The sequence below is a fragment of the Bos javanicus genome, chromosome 7 (assembly GCF_032452875.1).
Source record: "Bos javanicus breed banteng chromosome 7, ARS-OSU_banteng_1.0, whole genome shotgun sequence".
In the NCBI taxonomy this organism is placed as follows: Eukaryota; Metazoa; Chordata; class Mammalia; order Artiodactyla; family Bovidae; genus Bos; species Bos javanicus.
This window is the reverse complement of record NC_083874.1, coordinates 51,839,338-51,860,442: the sequence shown is the minus strand read 5'-3', so window position 1 is coordinate 51,860,442 and position 21,105 is coordinate 51,839,338. Positions and strand designations below refer to the sequence as shown.

Here is a 21,105-nt window from a genome sequence, read left to right as displayed (position 1 = left end):
TTTATGTCATATTCTAAACCCTTTGTTGTCATTTCAGTAACCTTCACAGCATTTTCACCTGTAGATTCCATCTCAAGAAATCACTTTCTTTGCATATCCATAAGAAGCAACTCCTCATCCATGAGAAAGTTTCATCATGAGATTTCAGCAGTTCAGTCACATCTTCAGGGTCCATTTCTAATTCTAGTTCTTTTGCTATTTCCACCATATCTGAAGTTTCTTCCTCCACTGAAGTTTGAACCCCTGAGTCACAAGGGTTGAAATAAACTTCTTCCAAACTCCTGTTAATATTAATATTTTGATTGCTCCCCATGAATCAATGTATTTCTGATGGCATCCAGAATGGTGAATCTTTTTCAAAAGGTTTTCAATTTCCTTTGCCCAGATCCATTAGAGAAATCACCATCTGTGGCAGCCAAAGATTTATGAAATGTATTTCTTAAATAGTTAAGACTTGAAAGTCAAAATGACTCCTTGATTCATGGGGTGCAGAACAGATGTTGTGTGCAGGCATAAAAACAACACTATTCTGGTTGTACATCTCCAGCACTAGGTCTCACCAGTGGATTTAAAATACTCAGTAAAACATGCTGTAAACAGGTGTGCTGTTATCCAGGCTTTGTTGTTCCATTTAAAGAGCACAGGCAGAATAGGTTTTGCATAATTCTTAAGAGTCCTAGGGTGTTGGGAATGGTAAATAAACATTGGTTTCAACTTAAAAGTTACCAGCTGTGTTAGACCATTACAAAAGAATCAGCCTGTCCTTTAAAACTTTGAAGTGAGGCATTACTTCTCTCTAGCTATGAAAATCCTATATGACTTCTCCTTCCAATGTAAGACTATGTCATTGACACTGAAAAGCTGTGATGGTGTAGTCAGCTTCATGAATTATCTTAGCTAGATCTTTTGGATAACTTGCTGCAACTTCTGCATCAGAACTTTCTGCTTCACCTTGCACTTTCATGTCCTAGAGACAGCTTCTTTCCTTAAATCTCACAAGCCAACCTCTGCTAGCTTCAAATTTTTCTTCTGTTACTTACTCATTTCTCTCAGCTTTTATAGAATTGAAGAGTTGAAGCCTTATTCTGTATTAAACTTTGGCTTAAAGCAATGTTACATATCTGGTTTGATCTTCTGTGCAGGTCACTAAAACTTTCTCCACATCAGCAATGAGACTATCACTTTCTTATTATTTGTGTATTCTCTGGATTAGCACTTTTAATTTCCTTTAAGAACTTATCCCTGGAGGATTTCCCTGGTGGTACAGTGGCTAAGACTCTGTACTCGCAATGCAGGGGGCATGGGTTTGATCCTTGGTCAGGGAGCTAGATCCCACATGCCACAACTGAATTCACTTGCTGCAACAAAGATGGAAGATCCCTCATGCTGCAACTAAGACCTGGAGCAGCCAAATAAGTTAATTTTTAAAAAGAGAAATAAGTAGAGAGAACTTGGCCTTTGCATTCACACCTGGGTCTTTGGTGCAAGAGGCCTTTTAGCCTTTCTTGTCTTTCAGCATGCCTTCTTCACCAAGTTTAATAATTTCTAACTTTTGATTTAAAATGACATATGTGACTCTTGCTTTCATTTGAACACTTAAGGCAAATTGTAGGATTATTAATTGGCCTATTTTCAATATTGTTGTGTCTCAGGGAATAGGGAGGTCCAAGGAGAGGGAGAAAGATGGGGAACAGCCAGTTGGTAGAGCAGTCAGAACACTTATCTGTTGAGTTCACTGTCTTATATGGGTACAGTTCATGGTGCTCCCCCAAATGATTACAACAGTAACATCAAAGGTCACTGATCAAAAAAAAAAAAAAAAAAGATCACTGATCACAGATCACCATTATATTTTGTTTTATTATAACAAATATAGTTAAAATGAAAAGTTTGAAATAGTGAATTACCAAAATGTTACACAGAGATATAAAGTGAGCAAATGCTGTTGGAAAAATGGTGTCGATAGGTATGCTTGTTGCAGGGTTGCCACAAACTTTATATTTGTAAAAATACACAATCTCTGCAAAGTGCAATAAAATGAGGTACGCCTGTGTTTGAAACCATGAGATCTCCATGTAAACCAAGCAAAAATGTGTCAAACGAGAATAGAAGAGGTTTAGCATAGAATTCTGAGAAATATCTTCATTTAGAGATGAGGTAAGGAAGTATTTTTTTAAAAAGATGAGGAAGGCCCAGAGTTCAGAATTATGAAACCAAAAGCATATAGCATTTCAAAACTATGAGGAAGATTGACAGTAGCAAATGCTTCAGAAAACTCAAGAAAAATAAATATTAAAATGGTCCATTGGATTTAAGGAGATGGTCATTGTGGAGGATTCTGTTAGATGTCTGCCAAAATCTGTTCCCTTTTTCTTTATAGAGATAGAACTGTATCCAAGCACATAGTGTCTCCATCTTGCCTGTAGTTAGGTGTGGCTAAGTTCTCACACATTGTGAATAGAACTTTCATTTGCCACTCCTGGGTCTGTCACATCTGGATTCTCTTTTCCCTCCTAGTCAACTAGAACCCAGATGTAGCAGTGACCCAGCTACAGTCATGTAGATTATGACATTGCAATAGGGGATGCAAGAGGAATTACTTGGAACAAATTTTGGTTCCAGAAGCACCATGAAGAGCAAAGCTGCCCTGTCTATGCAATCATTTACCCATTGTGGCTGTTAGAGGAAAGAGACATATTTTACAAGCCATTGCATGATTGTACTACTCTATTTCAGCAGTGTAATCTTAAAAACTTACACAGAAATCTTTGATCAGCTTTACAATAGCAGTTTTCAATATGGACTGCACTGGGTTGAAAAGCAAGAGGGATAAGGAAGTAAAAATGGAAATCCTTTTGAGAAATTTAGCTGCAAAAGAAAAAAGTAGATTTGTATCTGGAGAGGAATTTAGACTCAAGAGGGTTTTTTAAGCCTAGAGAAATGTTTTTAAAATGCTGATTTGCAGTACTGAGTAAAGAAGGAGAAAATTAAAATATACAAGAAAGGATATTATCAGTGTTAAGCCCCTAGAAGGTTGTCAAAGACAGGATTCAGCAAATATGAATGAGTTGGACTTAAGTGGAAGGGAACTCAGCAGAGGAAATTACAAGTACATATGCTATCAAGAGTATAAATTTGGGGATAGGAAATTAAGATAATTCCCATCTGATGGATTTTGTTTTCTCTTTAAGATATTAAGTAAGTTCATCTGCCAAAAAGCGGTATGTAAGTAGTAGGGTAAGAAGTTTAAGATAAGTAGGTATGAAGTTGTTATTGAAGAGTAAAAGAGAATGCTACTTAGGAAAATATAAAAAGATTTCTTGATCTTGAAAGCCCAATTAATTTTGAATGTGATAACCTTAGTGGTGATAGTACTGATTATTTGCTAAGCTTTGTTTTATAAAGTGTGGCATCCTAGGTGTAAGAGAAAAGATAATTTTTATCGAATAATTTAACTAGATAAAAATATTTATCTAATGTGTTTCATCAGGAGGTAAAGGAAATCCTAGAGTGAAGGAAAATTGAAACAGAGAATTGAGAATATGAGCATGAACATGGTTGGAAATGGTAAAATCGGAGTCAGCTGATGGGAAGGAAATTAAAACAGGAGGGGGTTGATAGGTAATAGCAGCATCATGGGATGGAGGTCTTGACAAGGTCAAAGACAAGATGTGATAGAATCAGAGGGCTAAAGGCACAGAAGGTTCTCATAGAAGGTATTCTTAGAGGGAGAGATCTGAAATCATATTTCATAGAATAATTCTGGGTAGTGAGAAAGTACAGCATGCGGCCAAGGTACTGAGAGGCCATGCTAGATTAACCAGTGGATGCGTGCTCAGTCACGTCCAACTCTTCAACTTCATGGACTGTAGCCCACCAGGCTTCTCTGTCCATGGGATTATTCCAGCAAGAATATGGAGTGGGTTGCCATTACCTTCTCCAGGGGATATTCCTGACCCAGGGATGGAACCCACGTCTCTTGGGGCTCCTGCAGCTCCTGCATTGGCAGGTGGATTCTTCACCACTGAGCCACCTGGGAAGCCCCTTTTTTTCCCATACTCTTGGCAAATTCCAACCTAAACTGTTGTTTTGTTCTTATTAGCAAGGGTTTTCAAGAAAATCAACTCTGGGAAGCTGAACAGTTTCTTACATCTCCGTTTTGTAAGTGACCTCTTCCCATTGACAACCTATAGTCCTTTAATATAAAATTGGCTGATACAGTTGAATTCCTATGCACTGGTTGAAATTTAACTGTAAATTATTTGATGCATAAGAGCAAAATTTGTTTTTAACAATACATTTGAAGAGAACTGGTTGGTTTACTTGTATCTGAGCTCCAAAGGCCTCACCATTCTCCATTAGAGTCAGGAAACAGTTCTTTCCATAAATAGACAAGTCTTCCTGTTCAGATAGGTGGAAAAACCTGAAGCAACAGGCTTTTCTCTGCTGTTGCACCTGTTAAATTTTCTGCCTGAGTTGTTTAAACTGCTCTTTCCCCTTCCCCTATTATAAATGTGAGAGGCCAAGCTTACTGGGGAAACAAGCTACTAGAACACTCCCACCTTCATTTTTGACAGCTATCCCATCATATATCTCTTTATGCTAGTGGTCATCCATCTTTTCCCCACTAAGTACGGTAAAGATAGGAGGTAACCTTAATACTTTGATTTATTAATATGAGTTTTTGTTCTCTATGTAAAGAAGCTTACATTTATTTTAAGCTTTCATTTATTTCTAGTTCCACTTCTGAAAACAGAAAATTAGAATTTAGTTAGCCTGCATGGAGAAACTTTTGTTCCCTCCATTTTTCTTAAATTCAAAGAGTAATCAATCAGTTCATACAGTTCAAAAGAACTGGCAGTGAAATTTTAGCATTCAAGAAGTGTAAACATTAGGTTATTTTGGATATGCTAGAGCAAGAGATTGTACTTACAGGCATTATTAACTAATACCCAGCCTCTCTACAATGTTAAGATTAGAATATCTTCAAGAGGCAGTTCCTGGCATTGACTCTAGTCTGTGGCCCCACCTCAGGAATAAAAACAATCATTTTACCATCATGCATGTCCTCTTTCTCATACCTACTCTCTCTCTTGTGAACATATTTCCTTTCCCTGTATACCCCTACTCATTTTGCTCATCTATACTTTCCTTCCACGACATATAGACTTTAAGACTTTTTGATGAAATTCTTGGAAATATCCTCCCCCAACAATGAAGGCTTTCTCTTCTATGATATAGTCAGGTCATTCAAAGCAAAAGTGGTTGGTTAGAGCTTGTACAGCATGAAACAAAACTTCCTCCTACAATGGCTTGAAAAAAGTTTTAAAATTAGAATGTTAAAGGACTATCTTTTCCTACTTTTCAGTACTCTACAAATATCTGAGAAACGTGGTTTTGAAACTTTGGATTGCTACCCATTAGTAAGTCATGAAATCAATTTAGTGGATCATGACATTTGAAAATTAAATTGAAAATTAAATTGAATGGAATAACATAGGCAATTTCAAATTGCATCACAAAAAAGCTAAGTAGTTTACAAAACATTTCTATTATGTTTATATGTTATATAATTTTTCTATTGGCTATTTCAAAATTTGAAAATTAGTGCCCAGTGTATATATATTCTGGGAGAGCACAGGAGGCAAAAGATTATACACTTTAGCACATAAGTCCACTCTACAATAAACAAATTATGGTTCAGGAGCCTGCATTCTACTAGATTGCATTATACCTTTGTAACATTAGTCAGATATCTGGAAAATAAAAACTTTAAATTCCAAGATTATGTGGGTGGTCACAATATTAATATGTCTTCACAATAACCCTCCAGGATCAGTAAGGAAGAGACACTAGGAAAATTGCCTTCTAGCCCTTTCTAACAAGGTGATTATGTTTATCAAAGGACATTATTTTCAGGTATATTTTCAGCAGTAATTAAACGTTTTAAAAAGTTAATTAAAGAGTGGTGAATTTAAAGAAAGAAAAATGACATTTCTGAATAGCAACCAATATTAAACCACAAGAAAAACTGCAAAAAATGAAGACATGCTTGAACACTTGAAATACTTTGAAAGTGGTCTGCTTTATTTTATCAAAAGCATAATTGTGAGTGAAAGTTCAACTGAAGAAGGAGCCATGTGAAAATTACTTGGTGTAAGGCAAGTTAATTAATTATGAATTAAGACCTCCTTGGTTAGAGAATAAGTTACTATTTGTAATAATTACAACCACAAAAAATAAGCATTGACTTAAAAGAAGATGGGTACAACATGCAAAGATATAAAGTAACAGTGCAATTTCAAACATATATTTCAAAAGTAACAGTGCAATTTCAAACACAACGATGGTGTGGAAGCAGCACAAAACAACATGTATATTAGATATAAAACTTAATTATGGTCACTGAATATTGAACCCAAGGCTATTGTAGGAAGTATGATTTTCCTCTATTTCTTTCCCGGTGCGTTGGGTCGGGAGATTGGGGAGAATCGGCTTCAAGAATTTGAACTCATTCGTCCCAGTACCTCCCATCAGACACACCTCATACTGGTAGCTCTGGGACAGGGTCCCCGTGCCGCTGACGTCCACCAGGTGGCCCGGGAAGTGGCCCTCGGCCACCGGGCAGCGACCCGCCGAGGCCGCCCCGCCCCTCCTGCACAGCCGCACCGCCACGAACACCAGCACCGAGAAGAGGAAGAGCGACGACACCGACGCCAAGGCCACCACCAGGTAGACGGTGAGCGGGTCGGCCGGCGCCGCGGCCGCCGCTTCCGCTTCCGGGGCCGGCAGGTAGGGCTGCGAGAAGCCGTCCACCAGCAGCACGTGCAGCGTGACGCTGGCCGACAGCGGCGGCTCGCCGTTGTCCTTGACCAGCACCACCAGCCGCTGCTTGGGCGCGTCGCGCTCGCTCAGCAGCCGCGCCGTGCGCACCTCGCCGTTGTGCGCCCACACGCCGAACAGCCCGGGCTCCGTGGCCTTGAGCAGCTGGTACGACAGCCAGGCGTTCTGGCCCGCGTCGCCGTCCACCGCCACCACCTTGGTCACCAGGTAGCCCGGCTCGGCCGCCCTGGGCACCAGCTCGGTGCAGGGCGCCGAGGCGTTCTGCAGCGGGTAGAGCACGAAGGGCGCGTTGTCGTTGGCGTCCGCCACGAGCACGCGCACCAGCGCCTGGCTGCTGAGCGCGGGCGAGCCGCGGTCGGTGGCGCCCACGCGGAACTCGAAGGCTCTTAGGGCCTCGTAGTCCAGGGACGTGAGGGCGAAGAGGTGGCCGTTGTCGGGGTTGATGGACACGAGGGAGGCGAGGGGCACGAGCGGGTCGGGGGGCGGCAGCAGCGAGTAGGTGACCTGGGCGTTGGCGCCCGCGTCTGTGTCTGTGGCGCTGACGCTGCCGATGTGCAGGGCGGGGCTGTTGTTCTCGCGGACCCACAGGGTGTAGGAGGTCTGGGTGAAGGTGGGGGCGTTGTCGTTGACGTCGGACACCAGCACGGTTATGTTGTGCTCGGTTTTCAGTCTTGGGGTTCCCATGTCAGTGACCGTGATGGTGATGTTGTACTCAGCTTGGCTTTCTCTGTCCAGCATTCTTTCCGTTTGCAACGTGTAGTAATTCTCAACTGAAGATTTTAGCACGAACGGGAGGTTTTCTGAAACAGAACAAATCATCCTCCCATTCTCCCCAGAGTCTCTATCTCGGATACTAAAAACCATAACCACAGTCTCCGGAGAATTTTCTGGGATTGGGCTGGTAATTGATGACACAGTCACTTCAGGAGCATTGTCATTCACATCCATCACCTCAATTCTGAGTGTTGATTTTCCAAAAAGGCCTCCCCCATCTGTGGCTTGAATGATTATGGAATATGATTCAGTTGTTTCAAAATCCAGGGGTGAAGTTAAACTCACTTCTCCAGACTTTTGGTTAATTTCAAATGTCTTGCGAATATCTTCTGAGGCATGGGAAAACATATATGATATTTCCCCGTTTTTCCCGGAATCTAAATCCCAAGCTGAGACGGTGACAACTGGTGAGCCTAGTGTGCTATCTTCTGAAATCTTCACCTCATAAAATGGCTGCTCAAACTCAGGGGAGTTGTCATTAATGTCCACGACCAGCACCCGGACCAAGGCACTCCCGGACTTAGGCGGAGACCCGCCATCCAGAGCGGTGAGGATGAAACTGAGTTCAGACTGATCTTCATAATCCAGCGCCTTATCTAGAACTAACTCTGGGTATTTCCTATTATCCGGATTGACTCTCATTTTAATATGGAAATGCGAGTTGGGGCTTATTGTGTAGTTTTTTAGAGCGTTGATTCCTACATCCAAATCCTTTGCACTTTCTAGTAAGAACACAGCACCGACAGGACTGTTCTCTGGGATTTCTAAGAGCATTTCTTTTTCTAAGAAGGCAGGAGAGTTATCATTTATATCCTTGACCTGGAGCTCAATCCTTAAAAACTGCAAGGGGCTTTTCATTAATATCTGGAAATGCAGCACACAAGGCTCGGTGAAGCCACAGAGCTCCTCCCGGTCTAGTGCTTCACTTAAGAGCAAATCCCCTGTATTTATGTCCAGCTGCAATCGCTGTTTGTTATCATTAGAGACCACACGAGCCCCTCTGAAGGATAGCTCACCCACTTCCAGCCCCAGGTCTTTTGCCAGATTGCCTACAATGCTCCCACTCTGCATTTCCTCTGCCACTGAGAAGCGCCCAGAGTCAGAGCCCGCTTGAGACATCCCCAGCAAAACAAAGAAAAGCAGGACTTGCCTTATCTGCAGAACGCCTGCCCCTCCAATCTCCATAGCTCCTTTCCCAAAGTCTTCCTGCAGAATCGCTTCACCCTTCCCACTTCTGGGTAAGGTGCCTCTGATATGTCCACCGAATCTTCCGAGGCTTAAGGATTTTAACCTTGTTGAATAACTTCTAGTTTGCCACTTGAAGCCTTGTTCTTTTTGTCTTCCTAGTGCTCTTTTTGCACTGGGTAACAATGTCCAGAACATCATCCAGCATAGAATGTTTTTTTCTCCCCCAGCGATGTTATCCTGCAGCGCCACCATGCGTTTCCACAGATTTTCAGAGTTTGATGAAAGCTACCTAAATTCCATTCACATAAATATCCTCCAGAAGCAAATATTCTTTTATATATTGTGTTCAAGTGATTACAGATATCGTCTATCATCCATAAGAGGTATTCTATACTGTTTATAGTTTTTTATGTTATTAGTATTTTAAAAAGCATTTAAGCATCCTTCTCCACTCTCCACACAATTGTGGTGAATACAGAAATATGTGATTCCTGGCCCCCAGGAGCTTGTAATCTTTCTGAGAAAACTGAGCACCAGAAACAAGGAAAGTATAAGTGACTGTTTCACTGAACAAAATTCCAGCACTATTTGGCCTTCCTTAAGTGGTAAGGGAAAGGGAAAGTGTACACAAGTCATTTCAGAAGTCCTCTCAAAGAATATGAAACTGAATTAACCATGAGGTAGAACAAAGAGAACTATATATAGATAGTTCTTATAGCACTAGAAGGCCGTCTGTAGATTTCCTTGATAGCAGTGAACTGTGAACTAAGAGAAAAATGAAGTAAGATACTGGGGTGGAACATATTGTGGAAATCCGTAATTTAGTTCTGCTGCTGCTGCTGCTGCTAAGTCGCTTCAGTCGTGTCCGACTCTGTGCGACCCCATAGACAGCAGCCCACCAGGCTCCCCTGTCCCTGGGATTCTCCAGGCAAGAACACTGGAGTGGGTTGCCATTCTAGTTTCTCATAATTTACCAAAAAAAAAAAAAAAAAAGAACAAATACACAAACATGTTAGTTTCATTTAACACAGGCTTACTCCTAAAACTGGCTTCCCTCAGTTTCCCAAGATTTATTCCAGCTACAGTTATGGTCATCTGCTGTCTTTTTCAGCACAGGAAGAGAGAGTGAAAGAGATTCTCTTTCCCAGTTGTAGGACAAAAACTTAGTTTTACTCTGATCAGACTAACCAAGATCATGTACCTGCTGCTGAGGCGATCATTGTTTCAGGGGTATAGAATTAAGAAAGTGAAAGTGAGTCACTCAGTTATGTCCAACTCTCTGCCACCCCATGGACTATCATGAAATTCTATACAGGCCAGAATAGAATTGAAGTGGCTAGCCGTTCCCTTCTCCAGGGGATCTTCCCAACCCAGGGATCTAACCCAGGTCTCCCGCATTGCAGGCAGAATTCTTACCAGCTGATCCACCAGGGAAGCCCACAATAGAACTGTAGGTGGAGATTTTAGTTTCAGAATCTGAACTCATCTTTGTCCTCTGTTTTGCTTTAATCCTCTCTGGGGTCACCTCTTAAGCTTTTGATGGTTTCAGTTTTAGCCAGAGTACATGGTTGCTACATGGTGAGCGAGATTGTTTGGAACAGAATTCACCTGTGATGTCCAGTATAGAAGGTCTCAAGAGTGTCCTCAAAAATTGATGGAGGAGGGATCTAAGAAGTTTTCATTTTTAAAATGTTAAGTTCAATTATATTCTTAAAAATGTAAGCTAGACACATGGTTGAAAAATAAATCACTACAAAAGGGCAGAAATTGAAAAGTAGATGGATTTACTACACACAGTTATCCTCACTCCTTTTATTTTTGAATTTAGAGTGACATTTATTATGTTCAGAGAAGACAGAATACCCTCATGTTTGATTCCTTCCAAATTTCGAAGAGCAATATTACAGTCAGTTCAGTCGCTCAGTCATGTCCAACTCTTTGCGACCCCGTGAATCGCAGCTCGCCAGGCCTCCCTGTCCATCACCAACTCCCAGAGTTCACCCAAACTTAATGTGCATCGAGTCAGTGATGCCATCCAGCCATCTCATCCTCTGTCGTCCCCTTCTCCTCCTGCCCCCAATCCCTCCCAGCATCAGGGTCTTTTTCCAGTGAGTCAACTCTTCACATGAGGTGGCCAAAGTATTGGAGCTTCAGCTTCAGCATCAGTCCTTCCAATGAACACCCAGGACTGATCTCCTTTAGGATGGACTGGTTGGATCTCCTTGCAGTCCAAGGGACTCCCTTGAGTCTTCTCCAACACCACTGTTCAAAAGCATCAATTCTTCGGCACTCAGCTTTCTTTATAGTCCAACTCTCACATCCATACATGACTACTGGAAAAACCATAGCCTTGACTAGACAGACTTCTGTTGGCAAAGTAATGTCTCTGCTTTTAAATATGCTATCTAGGTTGGTCATAACTTTCCTTCCAAGGAAAGCATCTTTTAATTTCATGGCTTCAATCACCATCTGCAGTGATTTTGGAGCCCCCCAAAATAAAGTCTGACACTGTTTCCACTGTTTCCCCATCTATTTCCCATAAAGTGATGGGACCAGATGCCATGATCTTAGTTTTCTGAATGCTGAGCTTTAAGCCAACTTTTTCATTCTCCTCCTTCACTTTCATTAAGAGGCTTTTTCGTTCCTCTTCACTTTCTGCCATAAGGGTGGTGTCATCTGCATATCTGAGGTTATTGATATTTCTCCTGGCAATCTTGATTCCAGCTTGTGCTTCTTCCAGCCCAGCATTTCTCATGATGTACTCTGCATATAAGTTAAATAAGCAGGGTGACAATGTACAGCCTTGACGTACTCCTTTTCCTATTTGGAACCAGTCTGTTGTTCCATGTCCAGTTCTAACTGTTGCTTCCTGACCTGCATACAGGTTTCTCAAGAGAGGTCAGGTGGTCTGGTATTCCCATCTCTTTTTTTTTTAAGGATAAAAATTTCTTTTTTTTTTTTTAAGGATAACAATTTCTTTTTTTTTTATTTTATTTTTAAACTTCACAATATTGTATTGGTTTTGCCAAATATTGAAATGACTCCGCCACAGGTATACATGTGTTCCCCATCCTGAACCCTCCTCCCTCCCCATACCGTCCCTCTGGGTCGTCCCAGTTCACCAGCCCCAAGCATCCAGTATTGTTGCATCGAACCTGGACTGGCGACTCGTTCCATATATGATATTATATGTATTTCAATGCCATTCTCCCAAATCATCCCACCCTCTCCCTCTCCCAGAGTCCAAAAGACTGTTCTATACATCAGTGTCTCTTTTGCTGTCTCGTATACAGGGTTTTCACAGTTTATTGTGATCCAGTACTTTCATGTAATTCTTTGATTTTGCACAGCTCACTCCTTTTAAAATGCCCAATAAATGATAGTTAATAAAAATTATATGAACTTACAGAGACGAAGAATGTATATACATAATTTTGATGACAGAAATCAGATCAAAGAGCAGTTATCAGTTCCAAGAAATGTCTAAAGAAAAGTTCCTGTTTGTCCAACATAATCCCATTTGGATACAGGATTTAGAGGAACGAAGTGTATAAGACTGAAGTCCAAAAGAAAAAAGACTGAAGTTCATTGAGGGCCAAAAAGGAAATGGCAACCCACTCCAGTATTCTTGCCTGGGAAGTCCCATGGACAGAGGATCCTGCTGGGCTACAGTCCAACCTCCTTGGGGTTGGAAAGGAGTCGGACACAACTTAGCTACCAAACAACATCTTTAACTTTGGAGACCCTGGGAAGAGCTAAGTGCAAGTGTGAGGGGTGAAGCCAAAAATAGGGAAATCAAACAAAACTTTGCATCCTGAGTGGTGAGATTTCTAGTCCCTTTTCACGCAGTTGTCTCCAGTTGAAGTACGCAGGGTGGGCATCTCTAACAATATTGCAGAATCCTAACCTGGAGCATATGAAAGGCTCAAACAGAAACTTAAACATACTGGTATTTGAGGATCTCCTAAGCTAATAACTCTTATCTTACAATGATTACATTAGAGTGAGGTCCTGCCATCAATAACCTCATTATCACATACACAAAGAGCTGTCAGTGCCTTGATCTCTCATCATTCTTAAATATGAGAAGATAGCCATGGACCACAAGACATGAGGAAGTATTAATGCCAAAACCACCACCACCACCAAAAAAGAGGGTCGCAGGAGGAAACAGATACAGAAATAGAGAAAACAGAAGAAAGTGTTTTAAAATGTTTGATTAACTTGCTGGATAGCAGAAATTAACAGAGCAATGTAAATCAACTATATTTCAATGTAAAAAATCTGATTAATATCCTCAGAGTAGTAAAATCTAGTAAGAGCTAATATTTATTGAGTATTTATTCTGTGCTGCCTATTATTCTAGTGCCACATATGTGTTTACATATTTAATTGCAATAGTAATCATATGAAGTATGTATTCTTTTGTAAGATAAAGAATGGATTAGGGCTTAGTGCTACTTCCTAGATACATAATCTTGGGCAAGTTCTTAATTTCTCTATGACTCACTCTCATTTTAAAAGTAGTTATAATACTTTTTACAATGAATTTAATAATTTAAAAGAATTGTAGATGACAGAATAATTTTTTTTATTATAGTTGATTTACAATGTTGTGCCAGTCTCTGGTGTACAGCAAAGTAATTCAGTTATACAAACACACACACACACATATATATACACACACACTTTTAAAATGTTCTTTTCCATTATGGTCTATCACAGGATATTGAATGTAGTTCCCTCTGCTATACATTAGGAGCTTGTTGTTTATTTGTTCTAAAAGTAATACTTTGCATCTACCAACCCCAAATTCCCAGTCCATCCCTCTCCCTCTCCCCTTCTCCCTGTTGGCAACCAGAAGTCTGTTCTCTATGTCTTATGAGTCTGTTTGTTTTGTTGGTAGGTTCATTTGTGCCATATTTTAGATTCCACATATAAGTGATTTCATATGATATTTGTACTTTCTGACTTACTTCACTTAGTATGATACTCTCTAGTTCCATCCATGTTGCTGCAAATGGCATTATTTTGTTCATTTTTATGGCAGAGTGGTACTCCATTGTATATATGTACTAAGTTCCTATTTATTCATTCATATGTTGATGGACATTTAGGTTGCTTCCATGTTTTGGCTATTGTGAATAGTGCTGCTGTGTACATGGGGGTGCATGTATCTTTCTGAATTTTAGTTTTGTCTGGGTATATTCCCAGGAGTGGGATTGCTGGATCAAGTGGTAATTCTATTTCTGGTTTTCTGAGGAACTTCCATACTGTTTGTACCCACTTACCTTCCTACCAACAGTGTAGGAGAGTTCCCTTTTCTCCATACCTTCTCCAGCACTTGTTTTTTGTAGACTTTTTAATGATGGCCATTTTGACCAGTGTTAGGTGGTGCCTCAGTTTTGATTTGCAGTTCTCTAATAATTAGTGATGTTGAGCGTCTTTTCATGTGCCTACTGGTCATCTAAATGACAAAAGATCCTACATTTATAAATCTAAAACAGATGCTATGAAAAACATTCAAGAGAATTAAAAAGAGCTTTTAAAAAATAAATATTTGTCAGTCAAAAATTAAAAGTACAAAGCTTGGATGATAAAATATTTTGTCCAAAAAGTAGAACAAGAGGCAAAAAGAAAATAAGAAGTGGAAAAAAATTAGAGGGAGACAATCTATCAATTCAGGATATCCAGTATTTAACTAATGAAATTATGGTGAGAAGATACAAAATTCAAAGGAGAAATTATGATGAAAATAGAACAAGGAAATTTCTTAGAGCTAAAAGTGAGAGTTTAAATGTTAACAGAGTACACCCATGTGACTAGATAAATAGCTGACACTGATGTATCTTCAGAATAGGAGAAACAGTTTCCAATGTTTCCACCATGCAAAAATGTGACGTTAAAAGAGATAGGAATTAGAATGCAAAGTCTTCTGAATAGCAACTCTATATGCAATCACTAAAAGGAATACTGTTTTTAAGATATGAGGGAAAATTATTTTCAGCCTAGAATTTTATATCCAAACTATCAATCAAATGAAAGCAAGATACCTTCACAAGGCAAGTTCTCAAAAATTTTATGTCCTCTGCATCTATTTTTATGAAGATATTGAGAGATCTGTGTCAGCTAAATAAGTGGCCTCTTAGAATTTGTGAAGGGTTGGTTCTAAGACCCACAGATATCAAATTCCCCAGATGCCCAAATCCCATAGTTGGCCCTCCGCATCCAAGGGTTGCACATCCGAGGATTCAGCCAAGCTAAGATGGTGTATTAAGTTTGCATTCTGCAGTGCGTTGACTCATCAGATGTGCAGTCAGTGCATACACTATATGTATTAGAAAAATCCTCATATATGTGGACACAAAGTTCAAAACCCTGTTGCTCAAGGATCCACTATATACTGTTTCTTATCAAAGGGGACCAACATAGGAAAATGTTAAAGTCCTAACTATAGAGCAAATAGTATAAATGAAGGAGAGAGATAGGAGGGAATTTGTGTGAAAGATCTCCAGAAAATAAGTATAACTGATAGGCTTCTGAGATTTTTTTTTAAATTTAAGGGAAAATAATGATATTCAGGGAGAAATAATGTGAAAAATCAATAGAATTAAATAGAAAGTTGTGCCAATAAAAATAATTATCAACTCTAGGAAAGATATTTTCAAGAAAGGGAATGTAATCATACTATGGTGAAACTCCAGTACTTTGGCTACCTCATTCGAAGAGTTGACTCATTGGAAAAGACTCTGATGCTGGGAGGGATTAGGGGCAAGAGGAGAAGGGGACGACAGAGGATGAAATGGCTGGATGGCATCACTGACTCAATGGACGTGAGTCTGAGTGAACTCTGGGAGTTGGTGATGGACAGGGAGGCCTGGTGTGCTGCTATTCATGGGGTTGCAAAGAGTCGGACTGAACTGAACTGAACTGAATGTGTACTTTGAAGTAATCTTAGCAAATAAACCAAAACTATTAGTTTAACCAAAAGGAGGAGGAGAGGGGGAGAGGAAGCAGAAGCAGGAGAAGAAGAAAACCTAAGACAGGGAGAATAGAAGAAAGGGAATGTGTAATGTTTGTGTGTTTGTTAATTGGAAGGCAAGGAGGGCACGAAATAGGTGATGGGGATTAAAAGGCACAGACTTAAACAATTATAAAATTTCAAAAAACATGAAAATGTAATATACAGCATAAGGAATATATTATAATAACTTGTATGGGTACAGTTGGTTACTAGACTTGTGGTAATCATTTTGCAATGTATGCAAATGTCAAATCACTACGTGGTACACCTGAAACTAACATAATATTGTTATTATATTTCAATAAGAAAAGAAAGAAAGGAGGCCAAGCAATTAAGAAATAAAAAGGTAAGAAGGTTAAGTGCTTTATTACAGGAAGAAGTTATTAAAGTATAAAATTGAATGTCAAAGCAGTATAAACACATAACAGAAAATGTAGATAAATCTACAGAAAACAGAGAAGAGAGCTAGAGATGAATTTGTTGTCATTCCTTATGATTTTTAGTTCATCTTTATTTAAAAATTATAGATAATTAAAATATATTTACAAAATAAAATGAAAAGTGAAAAGCTTTGCAACAGTCCACTAATAGCTTTATACAGACCCTCAAAATGTTTTTATTTATATTCATTTTCATGCAGGTTATATTTTGAATTATAAGACATAGTCTGGTTTCTATATCAGCAAAAATGAACATTAGAAAATATTAACAAAGAGTAGCATATTTAAAGAAAATGAAATTATATGAACACAGTGAGTGAGTGAAGTTGCTCTTTGCGACCCCACGTAGCCTACTAGGCTCCTTCGTCCATGGGATTTTCCAGGCAAGAATACTGGAGTGGGTTGCCATTTTCTTCTCCAGGAGATCTTCCCGACCGAGGCTCCTGCATTGTAGGCAGACTCTTTACCGTCTGAGCCACCAGGGAGTCCCCTGGTCCCTAAGCTAAATCTTCTAATGTGAACACAAGGATATTATAATGTTGCTTACAAAATGATGCTTCATGGTTTTGGTTTGTTTGTTTAAGTTGGTTGGGATGTTTTTGGCTACACAGGCAGCTTGCCAAATCTTAATTCCCTGACCAGTGAAGAACCCAGGTGCAGACAGTGAAAACTCTAGGTCCTTACCACTGGACCACGAGGGAATCCTACCAATGATGTTTCATTTTATCATGAGCAGAATAATAGAGAAATATTTCTTTTAAAATATCATTTAGAGCTAGATGATAGTTTCTTATCATGATTAAATGTTTTAGTAAGGTCAAGACATGCAGGTATATCTTCTTAGGTAAAGGAAGTACTGTAGGTGTATAAGATAATGAGATTCAGTCTATGAAATGTACTAGGGAAAAAAATCAACCTGTTTTCCAGAATGAAAATGGTACTAAACTCTTGTACATTTTGAAGGACCTAAACATACAAACTAATATTTAGATGGAGTACTGATTACAACTAACCTGTTTAATGGGAAAAAAAGGATGAAATAACATTGTAAAATCATATAGTACTTTAAAATAAGGCTTTAGTTGCAAAATAATTTAACTTGGAGTAATAAAACTAAACTAATATTGATATAGTTTCATAACACTTCAAAAATACGTGAACATATAGAAAGAATTTTACTGAAAATTAAATCCAAGGCTATTTCGAAATGTGGGATTTTCGTCACTATTTCTCCCAGGATCTTGTGCCTGAACAGTGGGGAGAATCGTCTTCAAGAATTTGAACTCATTCGTCCCAGTACCTCCCGTCAGGCACACCTCATACTGGTAGCTTTGGGACAGGGTCCCCGTGCCGCTGACGTCCACCAGGTGGCCTGGGAAGTGGCCCTCGGCCACCGGGCAGCGACCCGCCGAGGTCGCCCCAGCCCTCCTGCACAGCCGCACCGCCACGAACACCAGCACCGAGAAGAGAAAGAGCGACGACACCGACGCCAAGGCCACCACCAGGTAGGCGGTGAGCGGGTCGGCCGGCGCCGCGGCCGCCGCTTCCGCTTCCGGGGCCGGCAGGTAGGGCTGCGAGAAGCCGTCCACCAGCAGCACGTGCAGCGTGACGCTGGCCGACAGCGGCGGCTCGCCGTTGTCCTTGACCAGCACCACCAGCCGCTGCTTGGGCGCGTCGCGCTCGCTCAGCAGCCGCGCCGTGCGCACCTCGCCGTTGTGCGCCCACACGCCGAACAGCCCGGGCTCCGTGGCCTTGAGCAGCTGGTACGACAGCCAGGCGTTCTGGCCCGCGTCGCCGTCCACCGCCACCACCTTGGTCACCAGGTAGCCCGGCTCGGCCGCCCTGGGCACCAGCTCGGTGCAGGGCGCCGAGGCGTTCTGCAGCGGGTAGAGCACGAAGGGCGCGTTGTCGTTGGCGTCCGCCACGAGCACGCGCACCAGCGCCTGGCTGCTGAGCGCGGGCGAGCCGCGGTCGGTGGCGCCCACGCGGAACTCGAAGGCTCTTAGGGCCTCGTAGTCCAGGGACGTGAGGGCGAAGAGGTGGCCGTTGTCGGGGTTGATGGACACGAGGGAGGCGAGGGGCACGAGCGGGTCGGGGGGCGGCAGCAGCGAGTAGGTGACCTGGGCGTTGGCGCCCGCGTCTGTGTCTGTGGCGCTGACGCTGCCGATGTGCAGGGCGGGGCTGTTGTTCTCGCGGACCCACAGGGTGTAGGAGGTCTGGGTGAAGGTGGGGGCGTTGTCGTTGACGTCGGACACCAGCACGGTTATGTTGTGCTCGGTTTTCAGTCTTGGGGTTCCCATGTCAGTGACCGTGATAGTGATGTTGTACTCCGCTTGGCTTTCTCTGTCCAGTGCCCCTTCTGTCATTAGGATGTAAAAATTCTCCACAGAGGGTTTCAGAAGAAACGGCAGATGGTCTGGGATGAAGCACACTGTCTTTCCATTTTCTCCAGAGTCTCTGTCTTTAATCCTAAAAACAGCCAATGCTGTCTCAGGAGAGTTCTCCACAACATGGTTGGAAAGTGATGATATGATCAGTTCAGGGGCATTGTCGTTGGTGTCTAATACCTCGACCAAAACTGTGCATTTTGAAGAAAGGCCCCCACCATCGATTGCCTGTATATTTATTTTGTAAGACTTTACTAGCTCATAATCAAGCAACAGTCTGAGTATGATTTCTCCAGAAAAAGGATTGATATGAAAGGTTGTTAGAATATCTTCAGAAGCATCAAAAAATGAATAGGATATGTCTGCATAGATTCCAGAGTCTGCATCTTCTGCAGAGACTTTAGCAATAAAGGACCCTACTGGGCTGTCCTCCGGAGTCTGGGTCACATAGATTGCCTGAGAAAACTGAGGGGCATTGTCATTGACATCCAGGATCACAATGTGTATATTAGTGGCTCCAGACCTGGGTGGCAACCCACCATCCAGCGCTGTGAGTGTTAAGCTGAACTCTTGCTGTTTCTCCCGATCCAGCGTCCTGTCCAGTACTAGCTCTGGATATATTATGCCTTCATCACTGCCACTAATTTTAATATGGAAAAAAGAGTTGGGGTTGATAGTATAGTTTTGGATACCATTAAGTCCTCCATCTGAATCTTGTGCTCTTTCTAGTTGAAATGAGGTCCCTTCAGCTGTATTTTCTAATATTTTTAAGACTGTCTCTTTGTCTCGAAAAACTGGTGAATGATCATTTATGTCCCTCACCCTCAGCTCAATCCGGTAAATCTGAAAGGGATTATCCATTAAAATTTGAAAATACAGCACACAGGGTTCTCTGGAGCCACACAGCTTCTCCCGGTCCAGTTTTTCATTTGTAAGCAAATCCCCAGTTTGAGAGTCCAGGAGCAAGTGTTGTTTATTATCATCAGAGACCACCCGCGCTCCCCTTGCAAGCAACTCCTTGTCCCCCAGCCCCAGATCCTTAGCTATATTGACTACAAAGGATCCTCTCTCTGTTTCCTCTGTCACCGAGTAACGTCCAAACCCAGAGCCTGCCAAGGATACTCCCCCAAACAGAAAAAGAAACAGGACTTGCCTTTGTCTTGAGCAGGGAAATCGTCTAGCCTCCATAGCTGCTTCTGAATACGTCTTTAATATTGGTAACAATCACAGATCCCAGTGTAAATAAACAGCAGTCGCAAACCGCAGATCTACACCGTGTAGTAGCAAAGGTATGGGTTATGTTTTATAACCCCCTTTTCTAATCTTGGGTTGCTACAGCTTTTCTCCCTGGTCTACCTGCCGCTATCTTTCTTCTTATGTCAGTGACTTACCGCAGCACTCTCAGTTCAGATTTTTACCCCTGTCTCTTTAGCCTGCAGCGCCACCGCGTGGCCTCCAACAGACTCAAATCGCTGTACCCAATTTGTGCGCTTGTATGTCTTTGTTATTTAAATATTTCGTTTTTCTTTTGTTTGTATCATTAAAAATAATGTTAAAATAGAGAACTGTTCACTTTGTTGAAATTTTTCACTGCTTATGGTGAAAGTTAAAAATTCATCAGTTGAAAAAATAATGTGTCTAGCAGTTGAATCTGTCCATTGTGCTAGATTTTAGTTCTAAGCCTTGCACTGCTGACACTTCTCCCAAGCAATACAAGGAATCCAAAGGAAAACTAGTGACCTCAAAGATCACCAAAGGAACAGATTTTACCTTTCCAAAACTTGAGCATAGGAACACCAAAAACTGAGAAAAGAAAAATTTCACACCTTCTTTAACAAATTTCTTCCAAACTTAATTACATTGCCGAAATAGAATCATCATTGTATAATCTAGAAAGAAGCATTTAAGGCTGTATCTTCTCTGTGCTCCAATAAAAACCTGTGTAATTGCCTTGTAAATATTGTTTCCAATAATGTGTCCCTTCTTCAATATGTGACCTGGTTAACGAATGGAACTTCAATATGGAAACTATGTCTTAATCATCATTGATTGCCAAATCAGACAATCACTAAATGCTTACTGTATTAAGGCATGCATAAATAAACTCTAGTGAGTAGGACATGAAATATTTTAGGGCCTTACCATTTGAAAAATTGTATTCTTTCACTCATTCTTTGCAATTTGTTCCCTTTCTTTCACATGTCTTTGTTTTTCTTACATCAGTTTTAAAATATATGCAGAATTAAAGCAGGGACTGACCTCTTTTTTAAGGTCCTTCTTAATTCAAGTGGGATCTAATTTCATGCACAAAATAAAAAGTAGACCACACTAATGCCTGTCCTATCTACTGAAAATAAGAACAGCATTATAAACTCTGCCTCACAGAGAATTTTGTCCAAGGCCCTAATATCTAGGGGGAAATCTCTCTTTTCCTCAACAGTAAGCAAGA

At 41.0% G+C, this 21,105-nt stretch overlaps 2 protein-coding genes across 2 annotated transcripts; both read right to left on the bottom strand.

The window, feature by feature from the left end:
• Positions 1 to 6,402: 6,402 nt before the first annotated feature.
• On the bottom strand, positions 6,403 to 11,822 carry LOC133251377 (protocadherin beta-12-like). Its single transcript, XM_061423728.1, has one exon. It carries the CDS (start codon positions 9,055 to 9,057, stop codon positions 6,403 to 6,405), a length of 2,655 nt encoding a protein of 884 aa, XP_061279712.1. The 5' UTR covers positions 9,058 to 11,822.
• Positions 11,823 to 17,065: 5,243 nt separating this feature from the next.
• LOC133251379 (protocadherin beta-10-like) lies at positions 17,066 to 21,064 on the bottom strand. Its single transcript, XM_061423733.1, has one exon. The coding sequence runs from the start codon at positions 19,842 to 19,844 to the stop codon at positions 17,445 to 17,447; it is 2,400 nt and encodes a 799-aa protein (XP_061279717.1). The 5' UTR covers positions 19,845 to 21,064; the 3' UTR covers positions 17,066 to 17,444.
• Between the last annotated feature and the right edge of the window lie 41 nt (positions 21,065 to 21,105).

What these genes read in the sequence shown, in the direction of transcription:
- LOC133251379 (XM_061423733.1), bottom strand. Translation starts at nt 19,844, where the DNA reads ATGGAGGCTAGACGATTTCCCTGCTCAAGACAAAGGCAAGTCCTGTTT.
- LOC133251377 (XM_061423728.1), bottom strand. Translation starts at nt 9,057, where the DNA reads ATGGTGGCGCTGCAGGATAACATCGCTGGGGGAGAAAAAAACATTCTA.